Source organism: Periplaneta americana, chromosome 6 (genome assembly GCF_040183065.1).
Source record: "Periplaneta americana isolate PAMFEO1 chromosome 6, P.americana_PAMFEO1_priV1, whole genome shotgun sequence".
Lineage (NCBI taxonomy): Eukaryota > Metazoa > Arthropoda > Insecta > Blattodea > Blattidae > Periplaneta > Periplaneta americana.
The window spans coordinates 159,773,881-159,801,551 of NC_091122.1; the positions used below are offsets into that span (position 1 = coordinate 159,773,881).

Below are 27,671 nucleotides of genomic sequence, written 5' to 3' on the forward strand. Positions count from 1 at the left end.
GAATCCATTTCTTGGTTTGAGTTGCACAATGGGCAGTTAGGGGACTGATATATTCCAATTCTATGCAGGTGTTTGGCCAAACAATCATGGCCTGTTGCCAATCTAAATGCAGCTACAGACGATTTTCGTGGTAAATCGGGAATTAACTATGGATTTTGATGCAGAGAGTTCCATTTTTTCCCTTGGGATTGAGTTATCAAATTTTGTTTGTTGAAGTCTAAGTATGTATATTTAATAAATCTCTTCACAGAGTGATACGTAGATTTAGTAACAGGTCTGTAAGTAGCAGTGCTGCCCTTCTTTGCTAAAGCGTCCGCATTCTCGTTTCCCAGGATTCCACAATGGGATGGTATCCATTGGAATACAATTCTTTTATTGAGTGATATTAATTGAGAGAGCATTTTAGTTATTTCTGCTGTTTGAGATGAAGGTGTGTGTTTAGAGACGATTGATAGAATAGCCATTTAACACCAATATTGTTGAAATGTTGAATAGGTTCAAATACATTGGCTATGTTGCTAGCAGGTAATGAGATTTATATTATTTTTCCAGGGTAAACTACTTCCAGACAAAACTGATCTTGCAGCTGCTAAGCCGGTACCCAAAATGCGAAACAAAACATCTGCAGGCTCTAGACCACGACCAAAGACAATTCACGTAGACAGTGGTGGAGTAGGCAGTGGAGTGGACATACAGGAAGGAATTCTGAGTCCTAGTCGAAGTAAGAAGGGTTCCACATCCAATCTTACAGGTAATAAATTCACTCTGTATTTAGTAGTTTCACTCTCCCCACGATTTCCATTCAAGCATGTAAACTCATGAAGTGCAAGGAAGTTGTTGTTTGTATTCAGCCTTCGTTATTTTATCTTTTATATTATTCTGAGATAATGTCATGTGTATGTATAAACATTATATCACGATTGATATGAAATATTAATACATATTAACATCTCTGCTAGGAATACAGTTATTGTGACAGTTAAGTCATTAATTGTGATTATCACAATCACCATCACAATGACTATTACTGTGCTCAGACGATTGTGCCAGTAAACCTGTTCACTTGCATGAGATTTGTTTAATGCATAATTGATAAAGAAGTAGTGTCAAAACCACTAGGTTTTTTGCCTGCGAGGCCTGTCTAAAAAGTATCCGACCTTTAGCCAGAAAAAATATTTCAAATACCTGACGGGGTTGGGACCCTAATCCCCTTCAAAGTAGGCCCCTTGTGCTTGCACACACTTAGCCCACCGATCCTTCCACTGCCGGAAACACCTCTGAAAGTCTTCTTTTGGAATGGTGTTCAGCTCCGTCGTCGCATTCCGCATTATCTCTTCTCTACTCTCAAAACGGGATCCTTTCAGTGGTGTCTTCAATTTTGGAAACAACCAGAAGTCGCAAGGAGCCAGGTCTGGAGAGTAGGGAGGTTGGCGAACTGTTGTAATTCCATGTTTGGCCAAGAAAGTGTGGATCAATTGGGATGAATGTGCGGGGGCGTTGTCGTGATGCAAGTGCCAGTTGTTCGCCGTCCACATGTCTGGTCTTATGCGCCGAACTGCATCACGGAGTTGCCGGAGAACATCGTGATAGTACTCCTTTGTCACCGTTTGTCCTTCCGGTGCGTATTCGTGATGCACAATTCCACGGACATCAAAGAAAACAGTCAGCATCACCTTGATTTTGCTTCGCACCTGCCGCGCTTTCTTCGGCCTTGGAGACTCGGGATGCTTCCATTGCGACGACTGTCTTTTTGTTTCTGGGTCGTACCCGTACACCCGTGACTCATGTCCAGTTATCACGGTGTTCAGAAACCTAGGATCAGTGTTGGCGGTGTCCAGAAGGTCCTGTGCAACATCACGACGGAGGTCTTTTTGTTCCGGGGACAACTTGGGCACGAATTTCGCAGCCACTCGGTTCATGTTCAAATCATCACGCAAAATTGCATGTGCAGAATCTTTACTCACTCCAACCTCTTCGGCAATCTCCCGCACGGTCAAACGACGATCTGCCATCACCAAATTTCGCACCCTCTCAACAACAGCTGCACTCCGAGCAGTTTGGGGCCTGCCACAACGCTGCTCACTCTCCGCTGATGTGCGGCCATCTTTGAATCGGTTGAACCACTCCTTAATTTGTGTTACACCCATCGCATCTTCCCCAAACACCTGCTGAATCTTACGAATTGTTTGACTTTGAGAATCACCAAGCTTTTGACAAAATTTGATGCAGTATCTTTGCTCAATTCGTTCAGTCATCTTGCGAGAAAACTAAATCCGACAAACACTTAGAACAGCACCTTACTTGGCGACCACCAGCTAGTGACTGACACAAGCGAATGCGGTGAAAAAATTCAAGCATGCACATTAAGGTTCCTCCTTCCACCGTGCACAGTGGCGCCGCCTTAGAATCACTACTTTGCGCGGGAAAATTTAAGGTCGGATACTTTTTAGACAGACCTCGTATGCATATAAACTGAACAACATGAGAGGAAAACAAGTGGAAGAAAACCACTAAATCAAGATTCAGTGGTGATAGCATCAGAATGAGAATAAAGAAAAACTAGTTAATAAACTAAAAGCCTAAGGATTAATGATAGATTTTGGTGTCCTGGATTTGGTGAACTGCCGAGGATCATAACTTCCTAATGATGAGATGAATGGGTTGTCACTGGAATGAAGTTTCTGGCAGAAGTGTCTTGTAGCTTGTAGAAGATGAGTGTGGAGATAGTCAACCTGTAGATCTTCATGGACTTGTATGTTGCTGGTGAACCAATCGCACGTATGGATGATCCGGAGAGCTCTGTTTTGCGTTGTTTGGAGTGGCTTGAGGGTAGTCCGAGGTGCATAAAACCTGGCAGGAGAAGCATAAGTCAGAATTGGAAGAATTAATTGTCTGTAAAGATTTGTCTTCTGTTTCAAGCTGAGCACTGGAGATCGTAGTAATGGATAAATTTGAAAGGTCCGAGCAGTAGCTTTAGCAGTAGTGGATTTGATATGTTGTGTCCAGAGTAAGCGTTTGTCAAGAATGACTCCTTAAATATTTAACTTGATCAACATATTGTGAATTTTATTAGTAACAACAATGTAATTTATTCGTCACAACAATAATTCCTTTCTACAATTCACCTTAAATGCTCTCGTCAACAATTGGATCTTCACTCAACACAGTATTCGTTATAGCACTCCACCGACGACAATGACAATTTACTTGGACTATTACGCACAACAATGAACTGTTAATCTTAACTAATATTTACAAAGCACTATTTACAAATCAGAACTATCAGTTCTCAGTTCACAGTTCTTCTATCTCAGTCACTCGAGTTCACAGTATCTCGAACCACAGACCTTCAGAGACAGTTCACTGTATTCGAACTCGGGTCCCTCCAACTGCGGTCCACTGCACTCGAACTCAGGTCTTCGGATGCTGACGCAGATGCGGACGCACACTCGAGTCGAACTCCGGCACACAAGTCTGGCTTGCTTGCTCTGGCTTGCTTGCTCTGGCTTACTCACTGACTGAATAACTGAAAACTCGAAAACTGCTGTCGTTCCTTCGCGTCCGTAATTTATAACCACAGCGACGTGGCCTCGAAGGTTCCACGCGTCTCTAGAGATGGCACTCCAGAAAAATCCCGAGCCCTCTCCTCTCTACCAGCACCAGATGCGTGCGCAAACTCGTCGCGTTGACGTAATACACCCTCTCTCTTCTCTCCACCGCGCGACGTCACTCAATGTTCCGTGGAGCCTGTGCGATCTGCTTTCTTGCGGGACGCTGGTCGTGAGTTCGAATCTCACGTCGCTGTCACAATATTTTAGAGACTGACCATATAATGTAAGTTTACTATCAGGTTTTTTGGTGCACTTTGTAAAAATTATGGATTCGCTCTTGTCAGGGTTGATTTGTATTCTCCAACACAGGAACCATGAGAATATTAGCCTCAACGTTGTAACTCCTATCCACGACTTGTGGTGCACTCTAGATAGTCTCTGATGAACTAAGTGATCTATGCTTCTCAGCACTAACAACATCTGTGATCCATGTTCATAATGTCGGGTGAATAACAGCAAGTTAAGGTCTCTGCCATTACTTACTTACAAATGGCTTTTAAGGAACCTGGAGATTCATTGCATCCCTCACATAAGCCCGCCATTGGTCCCTATCCTGAGCAAGATTAATCCAGTCCCTAAGCATCATATCCTAACGCCCTCTAATCCATTTCAGTATTATCCTTCCATCTATGTCTCAGTCTCCCCAAACATCTTATTCCCTCAGGTCTTCTAACTATAATCTTTTCGCTGTAAGAAAAATCCTAATATAAACAATAGCACGTGACTGAAGCGAGGCTTCATTGGCCACTGTTTGGCGCCATAGATTTTCAGTACATGATCCCCCCCACTGTTGTACATTCTGTTTCATGTTAAACATTTCCCGTTGCTCGTCAAGTAGGCCTAACCTCACTACTATGCATTCATTTGCTTAGGAAACATTTACTTTATAATTACTCTAATTAAAACTCACATAACTTATTACATACATTTAAGGCTATTTGTTTTTCTCCGCTTTTGAAGGGTTTCCACTCTTATGTTTAATAACCAAACACACCCAGGATGCAGAAGCCTTACTTCAGTACCACGTGCTTACGTGAACAACTACGAGCTCAAGTGACGCCAGCTTGTTACAAGAACAGACTACCTCGGTATTACTGTTGGTATTCATCCGCGTTCATAGTACATAAAAAATATAAAAGTAGCTTTTCTTTTACATGGCGTTTTACATATGAGTTAAGTTACATGTTTCATTGTATTTAACAACTAGAATTCAGTTTTTTTATTTTCAAATAATACAAGATGATAGTTTTCAAATACAGACTATATTTTCCTGTATCGTGTGAGTGTTTGGACTGTGAGTCAATCACAGGTATGACAGCCACGTGCTTGTGTTTGCATTAGGATTTTTCTTACAACGAAAACAGTATAACAATCACTGACACTGCCATAACTTGATAAAAATTTCGTCATATTTTTGTTTCTAACCTTTTTGGGATTAATATAACTTTGTTCAGGTTTGTTTCACCATTAGGAAGGTATCTCAGAGCCTAAAATAACAAACGTGTTGAACCTTGTGTATAATCTTAACATTCAGTTACACTTTTGGTTTCATACAAATAGTCTTGAAAAGCTGCATTCTTTGCTTTTTTTTTTTTTTTTTAGTAGTTTTGTCATAAATAAAAAGAGACTAGTTACTAATATTTTGAACACTGTGACATATCTCAGAGTATTATTCTGTTTGTTTGTCTCAAAATTGATATGTAAAGTATAATAAAATAATTACATTGTATTTTTTTAAAGTGTTATGTATATTAATGAGAAACTCCGCTTGTATAAATAAATAAAAAATTAATTAATTAATGGCTGCATACAAAATAAATTTCATCTTCCTTCATTTTCTTGAGTTTCAGATTATGTTGAAATGCATGCTTCATTAAGAAGACGAGACTATCTTGCTTATTAAGTGTTGTGAGCACATTAATGTACATTTTACACTGCACTGCTATACATTAAGTGAGAAAGAAGAAAGGATCTTTGATAAATATTACCATATAATGTCTGCAATCAATACTTTTTTTTATATGTTACGGAAAATTTTAGCATTTTATGAATTACACACAAATTTCATGATATTGAGAAATTACAGATACATAACAGTTCTCTTTCCTTATCAGAAAGTAATGAAAAAATTTAGTTTTGGCATTATGATAAATTTGTGTTTTCAGAATTTCTAGTGCTAGGAAATTAGTAATTTTTAACATAGGTCAAACTTTCTTTTTATATGCACTGTTGAGAAATTGGACTACATGAGAACTGTGACAGAGTATATTTTTTACTGTCTTTGTATTATAAAATGTCGTCTTGTATATATATAGTGTGTGTGTGTAATTTTTTCTCTATAATTTTTATTTCTTTTCAAATTTACGTAATTGATCTGATCAGAATTCACATAAAATGTCAAGTTTCTGGTTGGAAAGATGAGTTGCTATTTGATACCTTACTTATGAAAACAAAAAAATCTAAATTTTGGTTTATTTAACGATGCTCGCAACTGCCGAGGTTATATCAGCATCGCCGATGTGCCACAATTTTGTCCCACAGGAATTTTTTACATGCCAGTAAATCTACTGACATGAGCCTGTCTCATTTAAGCACAATTAAATGCCATTGACCTGAATCAGGATCGAACCTGCAATCTCGAGCACAGAAGGCCAGTGCTATACCAAATACGCTATCCAGGCTGACCTTTACTTATGAATGGTCCAGAGTTTTAGTTTACTCCAGGTTGACTCCTTTGAAATCTTTAATTTCATTAGACGGAGTTTAAAGGAAAAGTATTGTGATGCTGCAGAATATTGGCTTCGAGATTTGCACGGAAATATATTTTTTCAGTATCTCTGATATAAAAGAAGTGGTTTTTGGCCTGCCATCTGTCCAAGGTTCAAATTACATTCCCACTCCACCCCCTAAGTTTTTGTAAGAAAATTCAGTTCTTTATTGTTTCATATATTGATCAACAAAATAGTTGTTGAATCAATTCATTTAATTTGTTTACATTTTTAATCAAAAACAGTCGTTTTTTATAAGTAGTCAGCAATTATTGTTTGAATTGCTTTCTTGATCTGTTGCAATTGCTGCTGTGTGACATCTTGTGGCAAACAATTAACTATTAGCACAAGCAATTGAAAGTCAGTGTTGAGTACTTCTGGCATTAGTGTAAAAAGTACTTTTTGCAGACTACCATATAATAGTCAATTTTTAACATGCTTGCTGTCTAAAAAATTAATTATGAAGATTAATATTATTCCCAGTATGATAAATGAACTGAATTGCTGCAAGACAATTAAAACATGGATAACGAGAAAGTCTGTGTCAACTTTGTGGCATTTGCTGTCTTTATTCCCATTGTAAAAATGGGTGAACAAAACAGTATAGATGTGGATTCCTAAAATTGATAAATATTCAAAACAGTAATTTTTAAATACGAGCTAAAAAAAACTTGTACAGAAATTTTGTAATTCGTTAGACACAAACTATTGTGAACTTATCCATATGAGAAATGTTGTTGTTGTTTTCTAATGCCAGGCGTTTGACAATAAAGTCATTTGACCTCTTGCACTCCAATATTTTTCAAAGATATTATCATGACCAGCCACTGAAGCACAGATTTTGAGGTGTTCCGAATCCATTTCTTGGTTTAAGTTGCACAATGGGCAGTTAGGGGACTGATATATTCCAATTCTATGCAGGTGTTTGGCCAAACAATCATGGCCTGTTGCCAATCTAAATGCAGCTACAGACGATTTTCGTGGTAAATCGGGAATTAACTGTGGATTTTGATGCAGGGAGTTCCATTTTTTCCCTTGGGATTGAGTTATCAAATTTTGTTTGTTGAAGTCTAAGTATGTAGATTTAATAAATCTCTTCACAGAGTAATACGTAGATTTAGTAACAGGTCTGTAAGTAGCAGTGCTGCCCTTCTTTGCTAATGCATCCGCATTCTCGTTTCCCAGGATTCCACAATGGGATGGTATCCATTGGAATACAATTCTTTTATTGAGTGATATTAATTGAGAGAGCATTTTAGTTATTTCTGCTGTTTGAGATGAAGGTGTGTGTTCAGAGACGATTGATAGAATAGCTGCTTTGGAGTCTGACAATATAACTGCATTCCTAAATTTATTGATGTGGCATAGAAGATTCCTGAGACATTCACTTATTGCAATGAAATGAGAAATAAAATACTGTAAAAGTGCTGAATCAAAAGTAGAAAGCTGAACTATACCAAATTGTAAAAACCTTCATCCTCAACCAGTAAGAGCAGACCATTTTTCTGTTTTGCAGTTGATATCGCAGTGAATTGATGAATCTAAGCAGGCAAAGAAATAATATGTATGTGTAGCATCTTTTTTCAACTGCAGTGATTATTTAGAATTAGTGTGATTGTGGGATGAATGTGAATTTGCAGAATGGGAAGGGAATTGGAAGATGATAGAGTATACATACAGTAGTTTGACACAAATTTCCATGCAAGAGCAGTATTACATTTTATTTACAAGAAGCGGCCCAAAATCACATCACAAGTGTCATGAATGCTTCTGTTTATTAATTCAGTAACTCTTATGTTGTTGTTGTTTTCTAATGCCAGGCGTTTGACAATAAAGTCATTTGACCTCTTGCACTCCAATATTTTTCAAAGATATTATCATGACCAGCCACTGAAGCACAGATTTTGAGAAAAATGGCAAGTTGTAGCCGATTTAAGTGAACACCTTATTTTAATGTTTTGGTGGCTACTTCATTCACACACAACCCCCAGAATGTCTGGAGGACCACACCTGCTGTTGGTCGACGGGTCCATTGGACCTAGCTGGGAGATCTTGTTGATCACCAGCCTTCCCTCCTTAAGCCACTGGAGGACGATTTTAGTGCCATAGCAGGTCAGCACTAGGAACAGAAAAGTAGAAAGAGGAGAAAGGAAAGGGAAATGAACCCCTAGACCTCGAATGCTCTAATGCCGTCGGGGTCGAAGAAAGTAAGAGTTCAGTCAGAGGACTGGATAGGAAAGGGTAAAGAGGGAATTAGGTATTGAATAGAGGAAAATTATACCAAATTCAGTCATTAACTCATCAAGCTGACCAGTGCTAATTGATGAGTAGCCCCTCCCTTTAGTTCAGCTTGTTAAATTATGCTTACTAACAGCTGCACGAAGGGAAGGTAGGAATGGGACATTGGGTATTTGTCCAGTTTGGTTCCTTAAAGCCTTCAATGGGAAGGATTAATGGTTCTCCCCCCTGTATCCGACAGATACCCTTTTGCAGCCAGTAACTGTTACGTACTTTCTCACATAATGTATACATTTCAAATAATACAAAAGTTGTTGAAACCTGAGCTTGTTCTTTCTTAGTTGCCATATTTGTGATGCACAGTATTTTATTTTATTGCAAGTCACTTTACCTTCGAAGTGTTAAGTTTTTGCATGTTTCTGTTTCATCCCAGACACAGTTTTCAGTCCACACATGCGACGAGATTTTTACCGTGGCTCACAAGATAGTTTGGCCGAGCGAATAGAGGAGCGCAGGGTTGTCGGAACCTCTTTGTTTAGAGGTGAGATGTGGACTGTTTTGTGTACTGCTTCATTATTTTATTTTTATGTAACACTGTATTGTAATTTCTTGTGTTTTTCACGTCAGCTTGCTGACTGTAGATGGTTACATCATATTATATTCTATCCCTAATAAAGATACCATGTATGTTGTATTGTGTATTGTGCCCTATTCAGAACTTACCATGTAGAGGATATTAATGTGCTATGAAAGTGTCATGTTAGTAGCTGTATATATGCTTCAGTACATAATGTTTCTAGAAATTTGATCTAGTTTCAGTATTAAGTTAAGTTATTATTAACACGTTACACAAGTATAGAGGTAACAACTGTTCATATTTGAGTGCTTGGTGAGTTTGTTACAAACTTTGGAAAGTGATAGTAGGTGCCAAAATGAACAAGTTTTGCTAATGAATCCATACTCAGAAATACTAGAGTATGCCACTACATGGAAACATAGAAGCATTGTTTTACACCTCACTCTTAGACAGTGGATGCATAGTGAAATGCGAGTAGCTGGGTAGTGGTAATGTCTTAAGGTCACACTCTTAATTTGTGTTTTATTTGTACTCGGTGGCGGCTCGTGATAAAATATTATATGAGTAGCTTAATATCAAAGACGAACATCTGTCGTCTCCATAGTTTTGATCTAGAGGCAGTTTTTTAATTCACAGTGTTCTTTGTAATATTTAAAACAATTTATTTTATAAATATAGTGTTAGAGTTTGCATATGGTTTCACTATAACTGGAAAGAGCATGAAAAATTGTATAAAAAACCACAGCTATCTAAATTTCGATTGAGGTCAGATGTCCGTCTTTGATATTAAGCTACTCATATGTGTTCACAATTTTCTGTTCCAAAATCAAAGAGAATTTGAAATCGTACGTTTAGCCTAATATAAAATGTCATGATTCCAATGTTTCACTATCGAAAAAACCGTATATAAATTCAAAAGAACATATAATAATAATGACAATAATAATAATAATAATAATAATAATAATGATGATGATGATGATGATGAAACTCAGTCTTTTTATTTCCAATTTTTCCTGGTAAGCCAGTTTACCCAGTTCTTTGCTGTTCAAAATTACTTGAACAGAGTTCATTGTTTATGTTTGTTAAAAATTAATACATACCATAGTGCCGTTATTTACAAAAGCGTGTGTTCAGTAATCTATTTTGATTCACCACACACTGATACACTATAGCCTAAACCAGTACTGTAATCCCATTCGCATAGATTGATTACTATAAATACATGCCAGTAAATATTATTCTTAAATATTATACACTACCATACAGATACTTAAATTCATACCACCACCACATTCAGCCAGCACGTCTTTGAAAGCCAAACTATGCTATTATGCTGACACTGAAGTATAGTAATTCACAAACTACGCTCTCGTAGCAGCACTGTACACACATCCACATAAAGTAAACGTTCTGATAGTGTGATGCTGACACCTACAGGCTAGAAAACAGACTATTAAATTTCCTTCTCGAGATATAGCATGTGAATGATAGCATCGATGCACCTGACATCTGTAGGATAGATTCACTGTTCACTTAACGCTTTGTGCTCTTGACGAGTTAATAAGCGGCCAGCGAAAGACAATTTTCTCCTGCACATGCGTGAAATTCCCGTAACCTTCTTGAAAAGAGCATGGCTAGTACGTGAACGGATGTTGCCAAGTTTACATAAGAAGTTTATGCAAGATGCGGGAAGTTTAAAATACTCGATTCTGATATTATACATCCCCACTACGTCAATACGGTATTAAATAATAAAACTAGTCGTGCATTAATGGAAACAAGGTGTTCACGTGCTCTTGTGCTCTTCTTGACGCACCGCCACTGTTTGTACTTTAATATAGCAGTTTTTTTTATCTGATAGCATATATAGGTTAAGGGTGTTTGAGAATAAGGTGCTTAGGAAAATATTTGGGGCTAAGCGGGATGAAGTTACAGGAGAATGGAGAAAGTTACACAACGCAGAACTGCACGCATTGTATTCTTCACCTGACATAATTAGGAACATAAAATCCAGACATTTGAGATGGGCAGGGCATGTAGCACGTATGGGCAAATCCAGAAATGCATATAGAGTGTTAGTTGGGAGACCGGAGGGCAAAAGACCTTTAGGGAGGCCGAGACGTAGATGGGAGGATAATATTAAAATGGATTTGAGGGAGGTGGGATATGATGATAGAGACTGGATTAATCTTGCACAGGATAGGGACCGATGGCGGGCTTATGTGAGGGCGGCAATGAACCTTCGGGTTCCTTAAAAGCCATTTGTAAGTAAGTAAGTAATGGCATATACCTGACTTTGCGTCATTCACCCATGTGTCCTGTCTACAATTTAATTGCCAGTTTTCACACTAGTCGCTAACTGCAGCTACACTGCCATTTGCCGCCAAATGGTGTTAGGCAAGCAAGGCTAGTTATTAGAGCAACTAATCCATGCATATCAAAGGTGTCTTACCTTATGTACAGGAGATGTTGAAAATGATCTTGTTTGACATGCACACTCATTGTCTTCAACTGATCGTAAAACACCAACAAAAATTTAATCTACTGTCTTTATTCCTAAGAATAAACTGGTGTACTGAGTTGTTTTATGTGGTTTTAATTTAAGCTATTTTGTAACATTTCGTGCTAACTACAGTATTTAGATACTCCAGTCTCTTGGGCAAGACATTTAAGTGATTTTGGTGGTGTGTGTTCTGATCATTGACCTATCTTGTCTAGTTTTTGCTTTGTTAAACTCCGATCTTTCATATTTCGCTTCTTTTCAAGTAATGTTCGTGACTGTCTCAAATTTTTCACAAGCTTTCGAGCAGATTTTCTTCTTTTGACATTTTGACACCTCTTGTTACTCCCCAAAGTTTGTAACACACTCACCTAAACATCCTGTGTAATTTAGTACATGATATTTTCGAACATACTGTGTAATTTAGTGTATGGTATTTAATATTATGAAAATTTAGTCTTTTATATTAATAATTAATCCCATGTTTTTACACCTTAAGATGGTTTCAGATTTGTTAATGCATCTAAGAATCTACTGTAGTTCCCACTGGTTTATAACTTATCTACTTAACTGTGCATTTAAGCGTAGTTTGTATAACCAGCACTCTAAATGATGTATTATTCATCATGCCAGAGTGTAATTCTGAAGTATTTTTAATAAACTCTTTGCTAGATATAAATACCTAAATCTGATAGCACAACGAGGAATGCAAAAATCTGTATGTTTTAACTATTGATTTAATACTGTAATTGTGTAAAATATATTATTTTAACAAATGTGATACATTATTATTATGAATTGAGAAATCAGGAGCCTAATAAATTATTCAGTACCAATCATCTGAAGAGCTGTCGTGTTTTTACCAAATACTCAAGTGAAGACAAATCTTGAAAATCTTTGCTGCTCCAAAGTAACAAAACTTCCAAATTATTTTAGCATAAGTGAGACTCATAATACATAAAACTAATGATCAGGTTCGATGTTGACATTTTGAAACATTTCTTACGAGTAAATAACCTGGCCTAATACCAAATGATCAATGGTATGAGATATAAATTGCTAAATGATGAAAATTTGGACAAAGAAGAGTCTAATCCCTGACCGAATAAACTTGATGTCTCGATATAATCCACTTAATAACTTCAAAGTAGACTGCTGCCTTGATCTTGATGAAGTCTTCAAAAAAAAGAGATACAAATCCAGAAGTAGCAAAAGCCATTGCCCTACAAACAATTAATAGAAAATATCCACAAAAGGACTGGCTGTACATTTACACTGATGGATCTCTCATGGATCAAAATGAAGGAGCTGGAGCAGGAGCTACTTGTCAGTACTTTTCTCTTTATAAATATGTTGGCAAGTACACAACAAATTTTGATGGCGAAGTTGAAGCCATTTATATATCACTTCAAAATGTATTTGTTTGGCTAAACCAGTGCAAAAACATAGTCATCCTGTCTGACTCCAAAGCTGCAATCCAGTCCATCAGCTCAACTACATCCCCTAAAATGGAAAAAAGTAAAAGAAATTCATTGCATGGTAAAACAAATTCAAATGCTAAATAAAAAAGTGGTCTTCCAATGGATCCCGGCCCACTGTGGATGGAGTACTGAATTCACCTAAATGCTTACTGTGCACCAGAGAAGAGGACATGGAGATGGAGCACCTGGCTAATTGTGAAGCTCTTAGGACATTTGTGGACCTTCCATCAGAATATTGGGAAGCAAGAAGGATGATGACTTCATTGTTAAATCCAGAGCATTAGATATACACACACACACACCCTGACTGAATAATGATTACAAGAAGAGACTGATATCTTCATGTATGCGGCTTTAGAATTCACAAAGAAAAATAAAGAGGGGGAGGAGACCAAAAAGAACTTGAAGAAGTGCAGGGACAATTAACAGAGATAAACAAAACCTGGAAAAAGGTGAAATGATTGAGCAGAAACTAAGTTTGATGCTGATGTCTTGTTGATGTCCAATATTCTTGAAGAAATTAAAGCACTCCTTTACTCCTGCTGCTGTCTAAATATTGTAGATATTAGTTGTTATTCCAATTAGAGAAGTTCCTTTCATAATGACGCAAAAAGCAATACATACAGAAAAAGGCAATCAATGATGATGATTGTTCGAATAATTTTCTCCTAATAACAAATATTTTACTGAGAACTAATATTACAGACCTGCTACTTTGTAAGAAAGTTCCTCATTCTTGGCTGGAACTCTAAATGACTTGTTAGGAGGAGTCCTCCAACAAAACTGACGTAGTCAAGAAAAGAAATAGAATGTGATAGCGATCTTAATTTGAACACTATTCAGTTATTTCATTGTAATCTAGTGAAAGAAATTTCTCTTCTGATTTATTTTCGTATAAGTTTGAAGGAAATTTGAACAGATGTCATGCTATGTATCTACTATTAATTGTCATACATAAATAATAATTCATATATCAATCTTTTCAGCATTGAAAGTGTGAGAACTCATAAAGTATCTGCAGAGCTTGGCTGTTGGGTGTAGAAGTTTAATATTCCTCTAATAAATTATCATATTATGAACACGCCTTATTCACTTCAATTTTAGAAGCTCAGGTACTGTTAAAAAACGAAAGCCTACTACTAGTTGGTATATATCACTATAATTATTTTGTTACTTCTGATTGAGGTTCTGGCTGATCTATTATCAGGCAGTACATCTCACTTGACGATGTGTGTCAGAGGAATTGTTTGTATGCATCTGAAGTCTGATTAGTGTAATATGTAGCTAATCGGCGATACATGCAATGGAGGGGGAAAGGAACTAGCCACCCTACTCCATTATCTCCTGGCCTAGTTGCGTCATAGGTGGTGTCATGTTGATATCACTTGTGAGGTCCAGACCTGTCTTCGGACAGTTGACTAAAAAAAAATTTGTTTTGTGAGAAGATAGACTAAACAACGGAAAATCCAGCTGAGGCTTAACTTTCCCATATATGCATATCAGAGATCAGTATTATGGTAACAGGCCAGAATTTTCATATTTGATTTATCAACTCACGAACCATTGTTTTTAGTTCTTGGTACAATTTATTACATACTGCCACCGTTTAACACTGGAATTAAACATCATGATGTATTTAACAACATTCCTGATGCTGATTCAATGTAGAACTCAGAACTAAAGCCTGCTCGTGTAAAAATGGCATCAAAACATCTGCACTATTTTATTATTCTGTATAGTCAGCATTTTATACTCACAAATACTTCTTTTTGAGGTTGTATTCTGTGATTGGAATAATTATTTACGAGTTGTTTTGTATTACATTAATTTCAGTCTTTAAAATTTCAGGTAGTGAGCTGTGATTCAAAGAATTGTGTTAGCTCGTTGTATTCTAACTTATTCTTAATGTATCCACGACTTTTTTCCTTACTTTTGTCTTTTTCCTAGATTTTCCGTATGTTCATTGTATGTATCTCTTATGTAGTGAATTAAATATACAGTTAAAACTATACTGTCACAACAAATATTATACCAAATGAAGATTCATTATGTAATATATTGGAAATTGTAAGGATTTTAGACGTTTGTGTATTTGCTGATTATACTGATTCACAGATTTGTAATATGTAATTGTGATTTAATGTTTTGATGTTTTGAGTGACATAAACCATACATTACAGACTCTCCTGATGATGGCAGAGGAGCGTCACCTTGTCGCAGTGTAAATCAGTTGGGTCGAAGAGGTTCCTACAAAACATCTAGAGGTCTGTTTCATAATATTCAGATTGTTAAACATTACTTTTGATTATTAAATTGTTACAATAAGTTTAGTTTACATAAACCTATCACCATTGCTACATGTTATGTATCTGCACTGTTCTAGCAAGACAAACAATCGTAATATATACTTGTTTAACTTGATGCAGTTATCGTATCTCCTTCAGTGACAGAAAAATCAAGCTTATATTTATTTTGTGTTCGCATAGGCTTCTGCGGCTGGTGTACATGATCTGTGGATAAGCTGCGGGGCTTCTACCGCGTTGTCTTGGTGTTGGTGGCTGACGTTTCGACCACTGTGTTGTGGTCATCTTCAGAGCAGTTGGATAAGGAAATAGTCTAGAGTTGGGTCGATTTGTGAAAGAATCGTTCATTCGAACGACTAATAATAAAGAATCGTAAGAATCGATTCATGGTATCAACGAATCATCATCCAAAAGAATCGTAACGAATCGTCTTTCAAAAGAATAGTAACGAATCGGCATGGTATCGTAACCCACGATTCTATTTAGTTGTTTGATGTAACCTGTCAACGGACATTTCCGAACCATGCCGAATGCTCCCAAGCGAGAGTGAAATCAAAATGCTGCATTTGTTAAATATAGAAAATAATGAACACAAACCTGAAATTTGTAGAGATGTAAAGAAAAAAATGTACTTCGTAATAAGGTTCAGTTGATAAATTACAATTTAGGAACATTATCTCGGATAATTTTGTAGACTAATGGAGGTCATACTGAATGGTTCCAGCCAATGAGAAAGAGACAATCCAATGTCTCGCCTCTTATGCCATCTATGCGAGAGATGTAGAACGTGTTTGTTCTACGTGTGGTTTGCAAAGGAAAGTGTCCTGCGAGTCGTTCGTTGACGATTCAAAGAATAGTTAGAATCGTGAACTCATTGACGATTCAAAAGAATAGTTGGAGTCGCAGACTGAGAAGAATTGTGAACGAATCGTTAGAATCGATTCGTAATGTGTGATTGAATCGTTGGAATCGACTTCTGAAAAAGAATCGTGTTGCCGAACTCAAAAATAGTCTGTGAGCTCGTGTATATATATATATATATATATATATATATATGAGGAAACTTGGACTCTCATTTTGAGAGAGAAACAGAGATTAAGGGTGTTTGAGAATAAGGTTCTTAGGAAAATATTTGGGGCTAAGAGGGATGAAGTTAAGGAGAATGGAGAAAGTTACACAACGCAGAGCTGCACGCATTGTATACTTCACCTGACATAATTAGGAACATAAAATCCAGATATTTGAGATGGGCAGGACGTGTAGCACGTATGGGCGATTCCAAAAATGCATATAGAGTGTTAGTTGGGAGGCCGGAGGGAAAAAGACCTTTGGGGAGGCCGAGACGTAGGTGGGAAGATAATGTTAAAATGGATTTGAGGGAGGTGGGATATGATGGTAGAGACTGGATTAATCTTGCTCAGGATAGGGACCAATGGTGGGCTTATGTGAGGGCGGCAATGAACCTCTGGGTTCCTTAAAAGCCAGTAAGTAAGTATATATACGAGCTTGCAGACTATTTCGTTATCCAACTGCTCTGAAGATGACCACAACACAGCGGTCGAAACGTCAGCCACCAACACCAAGACAACATGGTAGAAGCCCCACAGCTTATCCACAGACCTTATATTTATTTTCTTTTTACAGTCGTTATTTTCCTTTGTAAAGGAGGAAAATGCTGAATTCCTCTCAAGTTTGTAAGTTAAGAATAGTGCAGATAGCAATATCTAATATTTTTGTACTTTTGCTTACAAGAAGTGAAATACTTACAGATACATCAGAGCCAGGTCGAATTAGAGGCCGGCCGAAATATCCTACTTATCAGGGGAACTTTAGGGGACGGAAATCAAACTCTCTGATGAACCTGTGTGGTAAGAAGTTGATCCATCCCTGGAACCAGCATGCAGCTAAAATGTGGTGGATGGTTTTGTTTGTATCTTTTCTGTTCTAGAGGCTTTCAGCCAGTGATGATTGCAACTGCTACCGGTGACGGTTCGGGTTGTGCACCAGCAACTAGCTCATTTTCTGTCCTAATTGTGTTTGTTTCCAAAACCTTCCTGCATTAATATCATATTGGAGCATCCAGCTGAATGTGGTTTTGGAAATAAACTGCTGCTTTTTCCTCCCCTGTCACTATATATATTTGCACTCGACAAGACTTGCCTAGCACTCTTCAATATTGTTAAATTTCTTCATGTGGGTATATACACATCCTTTTTTTGTATATTGCTGTTGTAAAAGAAAGCACATTTGGTAATTTGTAGAAAATATACTCGTATTATTGATGTTTTAGATTTTCTATACTTACAATGTTTGAATGTTACTCGCATCTGGACTTACATGTATGTAGAAGATTGGCTTATTCCTCCAAAAACTATGCACCTCATTCTTGGGACTTCCATTAGAAAAACTTTGTTGGACTCGATATTTAATTGTTATATCAAAATCCAGTTTTATTAAAACCCGTTAATTACTTGAGAACCTTAATTCGAAAGAATTTTTCCACCTGCAGCCAGCAACTTTTCGTGTCATTTTCACAAATAAGAATGGAAAAATTAGTAAAATGTATATACCAGAAAAAATTCTGTAGAACCTCGATTATCAATCACACAGTTACCCATTCCATGGTTTATCCATCACTCTTCGCCTCCCCCCCCCCCGCCCCCCCAAGTGTAATTTTCTTTAAGAGCTTCACAGTAATGACTTACACTGCTCTTGTCTACTTATCAGATTTTGAACTGTAATAAAAATTTCATTTCGCATCCTTTTGTTCAAGTATTTTTAATAATTCGAAAGTTTAGAATGGACAAAAAAGAAAATTAATTGTAGAGAAGTGCAGAAAAAAAAAATCGTTTTGAAGCATCTTGAATGGCATTCAGTCATGCATAGTGTTCTGTCCAAGAGCAGATCTTTCACTGCAAACCCAGCATTCTCCAGTCTTTCCTATTTTCTTCCTTCCCCTTAGTCTCCTCATATGATCCATACATCTTAATGTCATGTATCATCTGGTATCTTCTTCCATTTACCATTCCTTCCAGTGCAGCCTTCAGAAGGCAGTTTCTTCTCAGCCAGTGACCCAACCAATTCCTTTTTCTCTTCCTGATCAGTTTCAGCATCATTCTTTCTTCACCCACTCTTTTCAACACAGCTTCGTTTCTTATTCTGTCTGTCCATTTCACACGCTCCATCCTTCTCCATATAGCCACCAGCGTGGCTCAGTCGGTTAAGGCACTTGTCTGCCGATCTGGAGTTGCACTCGAGCGCGGGTTCAATGCCCGCTTGGGCTGATTACCTGGTTGGGTTTTTTCCGAGGTTTTCCCCAACTGTAAGATGAATGCCAGGTAATCTATGGCGAATCCTCGGCCTCATCTCGCCAAATACAGTCTCGCTATCACCAATCTCATCGATGCTAAATAACCTCGTAGTTGATACAGCGTCGTTAAATAACCAACTAAAAAAAAATCCTTCTCCATATCCACATTTCAAATGCTTCTGTTCGCTTCTCTTCACTTCATTGTTATGTCCCTGTCTCTGCCCCACATAATGCTACACTCCACACAAAGCACTGCACTAGTTTCTTCTTTAATTATTTTTCCAGAGGTCCACAGAAGATGCTCCTTTTTCTATTAAAAGCTTCCTTTGCCATTGCTATTCTCCTTTTGACTTCGTGGCAGCAGGTTATGTTACTGCTTATAGTAGTACACATGAATGGCATCAGATAGATTTAACTTCATTAAAATTGATAATATTGATTATCCACTTCTTCCGATTAACTATTAATTATGTCCTGTCCATTAAAGTGGATAATCAAGGTTGTACTGTATGTAGTTTAACACATGCAATTTTTTTCTAACCTCATTTATATAGTTCTTGATGAAAAGAGAGATTATGTTCATAGGTACGAAGTTATGCGCCACTATTATTTAGGCTAAAAATTGAGGAATATCATGTACTACTCCATGTTTCCACAGAAGAAATGTAATGTAAGCTACCAGAATCTTATTTGGAGTGAATGAACAATTATCTAATACATGCAGGTCTGCCTTGTACATAACATTAAATCATTTGTTATACTATATTATATTTTTTCAAGACAGTAATACTTAACACTATCTAAGTATAAGAATGTTATTTATTATTATTTTTTCTCTTTATGTATAAGTTAATTCTTGTTTGTATATATTGAGTGAGGCAAGATTTAGTGTCGTGTGAATATGTATAGTTCTTGTAATACTAACAACCTGTGCTTAGTGTGTGTTAACTAAGAGGCAGCACAATTACATTAGGTACCATTTCTTTTGCAGCTTCAATGTTAGTGAATGATTATTCCCTTGTAGCGTATAATTTTTAACTTGACTAGGAATTATCAAACTTGATTTTCCAATATGAGCCTGAACGTTCTCTAGACAGTCACAGCCCACAGAGCAAGGTTGTCTTGAAATTCTGACGCCATGTGCTTATATCATTTTTTTTAAATGTATTTTGAACTTCGTTCACCCCTTTGTAATTCATCTCCAAGTAATACTATTTGTTTTATTTTGACATTTGTTTTAACCAGAAGGTAATGTCTCACACTTCCTGAGTTTTTGGTGAGAATGACAGATTATAGAAAATCGGAATAAATTCGTTTATGATATCAGGGTTTTCATTTTTGCACATTAATCTTTATGTATGTGTGCTTCAGTAATAAACTGAGTCTTGAAGAAATAAATCATACTGTTTATGTATTTCATGTACTCCACTACCATATATATATCTTTAAATTTTTATAGGTAAAAAGTACAGTCTTAGAAAAAAGTATTGTCGCACAGATACTTTAGAAGCCCCAGAAAGGAGGCAGTGCACTTGATCAGACATACAATGAAACTAAACTAATTTTATTACCTCAACTACTGGGTGTTCAGTTCAAAGTGTGTCATGGCTCGCTGTACGCCATTATGTAGCTAGCCGATGAGCCTAGAGAATTCAATCTCCCTACACTTCCGCAAAGGCGTATTACCTGTGTGCCAGAGAAGTTGTCTGGCAAGTACGGTATTCATTCTGAAGAGTATTTACCGATACATACGGTACTGCCTCTGGTGGCAGGAATGTGGACTGTTTGGAAACACGTACCGAGGTGATTTTTTTTCTTACTGTCGGAATATGAGGAGAGGGTCAAGACGATTATTACGTATTTGTTGACATTAACTTCGACGCTCAACATGGACACGGAGCATTTTATTTATGTTGTGGAATGTTGCCGTACACAACCAATGATAACAAATACCCTGCGTATGACTTGCCCGCACAAAACACAGTTCGAAAGAGGTTATGGTAGCTCACAGACCATATAGACCGCCATCTGTTGCTACGACCTTCAAGTTATACCATACACGTTCTCAAGTTCAGATTGAACGCCTTGATTAATATTTATTTATTCTGGTGTAGTTAAGGCCATCAGGCCTTCTCTTCCACAACACCAGGAATACAAATACAATAACAGAAATAAAAGGAGAAAAAAACACTATAAACGAAGTAAAGTCACACAAAAATATACACAGGTTGCAGTCACACAAACTTTAAATGAGTGATTAAGTATGATTAATTGTATCCTAATTAACTAACATAAACAAGAAACTTGCGATTTTAATCATGAGTAAGAAAAACACAAATCAACACTTCTAGCAATATCTAAAAAGCATTAAACAAGACAAAATTTTCCAATTTAATTTTGAATTGTGATAAAGTCCGGCAGTCCCTGACATCATTAGGTAGCGAATTCCAGAGACGAGGTATTTCTACAGTGTAGGAGGATGAGTATAGAGACGTTCTATGATGAGGGATAGAAAGAAGTGCTTGATGTCGGTTTCGAAGGCAACTTCTCTGACATAAAAGCTGAAACTCACTTCAAATCGCTGACTCACAACAGTGACATCATGACACACTTTGAAATGAACACCCAGTAGTCGTCTTCTTGTCACCCAGGTCGCACGTCCTCTGATCGTGCGCACTGCCTCCTTTCTGGGACTTATAAAGTATCTGTACAACAAAACTTTTTTCTAAGACTGTACGTGACTCACTTAATGTGTACAATTAATGTTTCTCTGTATTATTCTTGAAACATTTCGGTATTAAGATTGATAATTTCTAGTCTTTATAAGAAGTAGTAAAGTCCAAAGAAATTCTAGTTGCAGCTAATGTTAGATTAGGTTTCAATGATAGTGAGTCCGTATGGTAGTGAATGGAATGAACTTTTCAGTCTGCAGAACCTGCATTCACTTGTCATCAGGAAAGAACAACTGATACATTATTCAAACATTTCCGAACATAATTATATTATTGTCTCTGTGAAGCTGTAGATATATTTTAATAACTGGAGGCTGTTAAAAGCATTTTTATTATACAACTTAGGTTCAGTGAACACTTTTCTACGTTATTATTTAGTTCCATTGCATTTTAATTTCAATAGAAAGAGATTTGTATAGCAATACTGTAGTGTTTGCATTAATTATTTGCTCTTTGTGTTTGTTTAGGTGTTTGAATTATGACCAATTTCATTGAGCATCAAAATCTTCGTTAAATGGAAGATATGCATAAAGATTTAGTAACTGATGTTAATATCATAGAAGAATTTTGATCATATTTGTATTTTAGAGATTCTACTTGCCATCTTCTTATTCTTCTTCTTCATCTCTTCTACATTTGTTAGGAAATGTTTACATAATATCTTAATTTTTTTATGTCTTTATACTTCACAATCCAATAATAATAATAATAATAATAATAATAAAGTCACGAAAGAGAACATTTTTACTTATTTTGTGTAATTTAATCATTATTAGATACATGAAATTGCGCTTGGGTATGTTGTGTAAATGTATTTTCTGTTTTTTCTGACTCGCAGCAAATACATAAGACTGATATCTGTACAGTGTTGCTAATGCTGGTTGTCAGCAAAGGCAGGAACTTCAATCTACCACTTCCCTGTAGTCCTCCATGGCTTGTAATAGGGACAGTTTTAACTTTATTTCACTCATTTTTCGTCCAGAGATGTCGTTCTCAGTAGTTAGTAAGTTTCCTTCAGATGGCAAGTAAGTTGGAAAGTTCGTGTTGTAGATTCGAGGTAAATTCAACTCTGGAGATATCTCAAATGGCCTGTACAAGTGAGCTATGCTTGCCGGACTTGTCCCATCATCCATTCATTCAAAGATATTCGAAGATAAAAGTCATGGTATTGAAATTTTTCAGCTGTGGCATTTCACCATTTTGAATATTCAACACAATTTACAATTTCTTTGCTACATTATGCCTCTAGTAACTGAAATACTTAAAATAAATGTTTGAAGAGTAGATTCCATTGATTCAGTAACTAAAACTAATGAATATTTTGTATTTAATTGCATAATGATTGTAATTAGTAGTTATCACGATCAGTAATATACTGAGAAAATGATAAGGATGTATAACAGGCAAACTGACATTAAAGAATAACTGAAATTATGCGTGTCATGTATGGATAGTTAATACAGTGCAGTTCTTATAGTTGAACATGTAAACCACCAGTCACTTGATGTTACATCACATGAGAAGGGACAAAACTACTGCAGTTCGTTACTTACAACTTACTTACAAATGGCTTTTAAGGAACCCGAAGATTCATTGCCACCCTCACATAAGCCCGCCATCGGTCTCTCTCCTGTGCACAGTTAATCCAGTCTCTATCATCATATCCCACCTCCCTCAAACCATTTTAATATTATCCTCCCATCTACGTTTCGGCCTCCCCAAAGGTCTTTTTCCCTCCGGTGTCCCAACTAACATATGCATATGCATTTCTGGATTCACCCATACGTGCTACATGCCCTGCCCATCTCAAACGTCTGGATTTAATGTTCCTAATTATGTCAGGTCAAGAATACAATCCATGCAGTTCTGCGTTGTGTAACTTTCTCCATTCCCCTGTAACTTCATCCCTCTTAGCCCCAAATATTTTCCTAAGAACCTTATTCTCAAACACCCTTAATCTCTATTCCTCTCTCAGAGTGAGAGTCCAAGTTTCACAACCATACACAACAACTGGTAATATAACTGTTTTATAAATTCTAACTTTCAGATTTTTTGACAGCAGACTAGATGGTAAAAGCTTCTCAACCGAATAATAACAGGCATTTCCCATATTTATTCTGCATTTAATTTCCTCCCGAGTGTCATTTATATTTGTTACTGTTGCTCCAAGATATTTGAATTTTTCCACCTTTTCGAAGGATAAATCTCCAATTTTTATATTTCCATTTCGTACAATATTCTGATCACGAGACATAATCATATACTTTGTCCTTTCAAGATTTACTTCCAAACCAATTGCTTTACTTGCTTGAAGTAAAATTTCGGTGTTTTCCCTAATTGTTTGTGGATTTTCTCCTAACATATTCATGTTATCCGCATAGACAAGAATCTGTTGTAACCCGTTCAATTCCAAACCCTGCCTGTTATCCTGAACTTTCCTAATGGCATATTCTAAAGCAAAGTTAAAAAGTAAAGATGGCAGTTCGTAAAAAAAAAGTTATTTAAACATGTAAACCGTGAAGAAAAAGTTTGAATTTAAAACATGGAAATCACTTTTAAAAAATTGGTAATAAAACACTCACTCCCCTGCAGGCTTCCCCGGTATAGGCCAGTTACACATTAGATGTAGAACAGTCGCGTGAATATAAAAAATAATAGGCCTATGTACATTTATTTGCACACTATGACAGACAGCTTGACTGCTGAATATCAAAATACATTAGTCCTTAGCGTTTGTTGGGTACTTTTGCTGAAAATGTGGTAAATATAAATTTTACACATTTCTCATTGTGTTAGTGTGTAACAAACCTAAGCATTAGTAGAAAAGTTTTCCGGCCTCATAGCCCGGAAAACTATTTTACTATTGACGCCGGCCATGAAAGCCTACACTCCAATATAAACCTAAGCATTGCCCGTGCATGGCACACAGATTTTCATTTTTCACAGCTGAGCAGCCATGCTTTCCATATCATAAAACATGAAAGACAAACTCATTTTCGTACTTACGTTGAATGTTTCATTGTTCAAAATAAAATAATGGAATTTCGTGATTGATGAATATATGATTCAGCAATGTTTAAAAAAATCGCGTCTAACACAAAAAAATTGCCAGATTCGGAAAAAACGAGAAAAATTCCCGACAAATTTCGATCGTAAAACGTACCTATAGAACGAATCTCGTTTATACCTTTAAACATTTTAACTCTCTGACTCACTTAGCAGAATTTGTGAAAAAAAAAAACATTCACGTAAATTGGATGTCCATAAGCATGAGCCATCTGGCATGAAAGTCAGACTTGGGACCAACATATACATCCACTAGAATTTTAGTTGTTAGAGCACATACAGCACATAATTCTATTAATGCATTGCATAATCTATAGTCAGGAATTTTTTTTTCTGTGCAGTTTATGTTGTAGTTTCAGTTCTTACACTATCGCTTGCCCAGAGTGAGCATGCAGTAACTATAGTGAGGATCAAGTAAGAGTAGTTCCTAAAAGGCTAATTTGGCCATCTCTTCAGTGTTGCCAACTAATACCAGATATCACCGAAGAGAGTAGTCACAATGCCATGTACTGAAATAATAATAATATTTTATTATTATTATTAACAATAACAATGTCTTGCTTATTTACTTATTTATCAAATCTCATGTTTATATTGGGAGATGTTTTCTAAATGGTTCATTAATTCGTGAAAGAGTATATTTTTCTCCTGGATCTCTCGCACATTATGAGCGTATTCCGAATCTTACCAGTGAGCAATCCGATGGCATCACGGTGTTCCGAATTCCACCGATGACGTCATTGATGCTCCACCGGTGTCACACCGGTGCCATCAACTTGCAGAAGTGGTGGCAGTCTCCATCAGCCGCCATCAGTGAATCTGATTGGTTCTTGTATAGGGCGGGAATTAGCAGACGAATAACATCGTGCACTGTTGTGTCATAGCGGTGTGTTCTGCTTTAGTTCTGCTGTAGTGTTTGTAATGAGCACAACGTAAAAACAATATGTTAATGGCTTATGAGCGAACATGTCAACGGACCCGTTATTACTACCGGTTCAAGAAATAAATTGTTTATGCTATCTTTTCTTTGAACGAGATGGGAGTACGAAAATTTCGCAAAATTTTGCTAGCGTAGCACAAACAACAACTTGTACAGTCGCCATGACAGCCATCGATCCTTCCAGCAGTTTTGTTCCATATTTCGCTGCAATGTGACGTCATTGATGCCACCGGACCGGTGAGATTCGGAATATGCTGTATGTTGGTAATTAGTAGATTAGTATACTCAAATTTTAAAATGTATTTTGTCTGACAATATGAAATTCATTGCTTTGACCAAACAGTTTACGATTCACAAGACCTAACCTAAAACTGTATTTTGTTTGATCACGTGAAATGATTAATACGAATTCCGAAAACAGAATACTTTGAAATGTATTAGCCTACTTAAAATACATATTCCTAAATCGCTACCATGCTATTTCCTCTCTTGGACATTTTAATAAAAGTCTGAACACTAAGAAATAAATTACATTTCTGTCCATTAGCCACGTGCATGTTTCATATCAAGTAGGTCTAAAAGTTATATCTTATTTAATTACACTTACCTGAAAATAGTGTTGAATTGGAATCACAACGCAACATAACACAACTGAATTATGTATTGATATTATATCGGTATTACTAATTAATTACGTTCAAATTTCACAAGCTAGTTGCTTCCATTTCTTCAGTTGCCTTTACTGCAAACCAAAATTATTGCTACCAACATTACAGTTAGAAAATAACTGCCAGTTGTCGTATTTGTCAATACTCAAAATTCGAAACAAAGTTGATAAAAGAAAATTCAACGTGTATCTAGGAAATCACTATAATCCACTAGCTTATGTAGGGGGAAAATAATTAGGTTTTATCTTTAGGATATTGAGTAAGCTGATCCAGACTTATACATGAACAACTGTAAAAAATTGCACTGTATGTATGTATGTACAGTATGTAAATGATTATACTACAAAATGGCATCCATTAATGACATCAATAATTATCATAACAGTGAACAATAAAACATTATTTTACAATGTTATTCAACTATTTCGTGATCTTGAGAACACTTGAAAAATAATATTAAAATTTATATATCATATTAATTGAATTTCTTATGAATACTATATGTTATGTTTTGCCAGGTTCCAAAAATATGGTAGAAAGTACACTACATAAAATTCAGTTCTTCGAAATTTTTAAAATACAACATTCTTGGAAAGCAATCATTATGTGCATTAGATACATATTCTGTTACTTTTGGTGCTGGTTGTCCTTCGCATACTAACACAGAATTTTTTTACACAGTCCTGCTCTAACATGTATATGGCATTAATTTAATATAGCCCATCATGTTGTGTGATTTTAATTCAGGATTTAATACTGAAATAGGACTTCCCTAGGGCATGTGTTTTCAACATTGCAGTGCGGTGTATAGAAAGTTTTTCCTCCTGAATTTGAAATGAAAGCTAAATGAATAGCAGTTATTTAAGAAAATTAAATTTCATTTTCAGTTATTCTATAATTTAAGTATATAACTTCATATTATATTATAATTTATACATGCATTTTTATCAAGTATTTATGTAGAATACTATTATTATTGCATCAAAATCTACAACAATAGTAATGTTACAGCCAGTAGTGATCACTTTTTATTTAATTTATTTTTTCATTATTATTGGTTTACTATGAGCCTATCAAGCTCGGTGATTACGATAAGCCATGATAGATAGTTGTCATTACGACATTTGATATGAATAACCCATCAAGCTGGCCCTTCTTGTGATATTAAGTGAAACAAAAACTATAGCATAATGTGAATGCGCCTCAGTTATATTGTTGTTTTCTAATGCCAGGCGTTTGACAACAAAGTCATTTGACCTCTTGCACTCCAATATTTTTCAAAGATATTATCATGGTCAGCCACTGAAGCACAGATTTTGAGGTGTTCCGAATCCATTTCTTGGCGAAAATGGCAAGTTGTAGCCGATTTAAGTGAACACCATATTTTAACGTTTTGGTGGCTACTTCATTCACACACAACCCCCAGAATGTCTGGAGGACCACACCTGCTGTTGGTCACGGGTCCATTGGACCT

The 27,671-nt window shown here is 36.4% G+C and overlaps 1 protein-coding gene across 7 annotated transcripts in view; it reads left to right on the plus strand.

Moving 5' to 3' along the window:
* The window catches only part of Patronin (calmodulin-regulated spectrin-associated protein patronin), a 242,515-nt gene that overhangs the window by 187,140 nt on the left and 27,704 nt on the right, over nucleotides 1-27,671 (plus strand). For 4 of the 7 annotated variants that reach the window (XM_069829420.1, XM_069829419.1, XM_069829422.1 and 1 more), the window contains 4 exons: nucleotides 553-751; nucleotides 9,051-9,158; nucleotides 15,359-15,442; nucleotides 17,251-17,349. In XM_069829420.1, the coding sequence (XP_069685521.1) occupies nucleotides 553-751; nucleotides 9,051-9,158; nucleotides 15,359-15,442; nucleotides 17,251-17,349 (490 nt within the window). The remainder of the gene's footprint in view (nucleotides 1-552; nucleotides 752-9,050; nucleotides 9,159-15,358; nucleotides 15,443-17,250; nucleotides 17,350-27,671) is intronic. The other 3 variants (XM_069829423.1, XM_069829421.1, XM_069829425.1) reach the window with 3 other exon arrangements.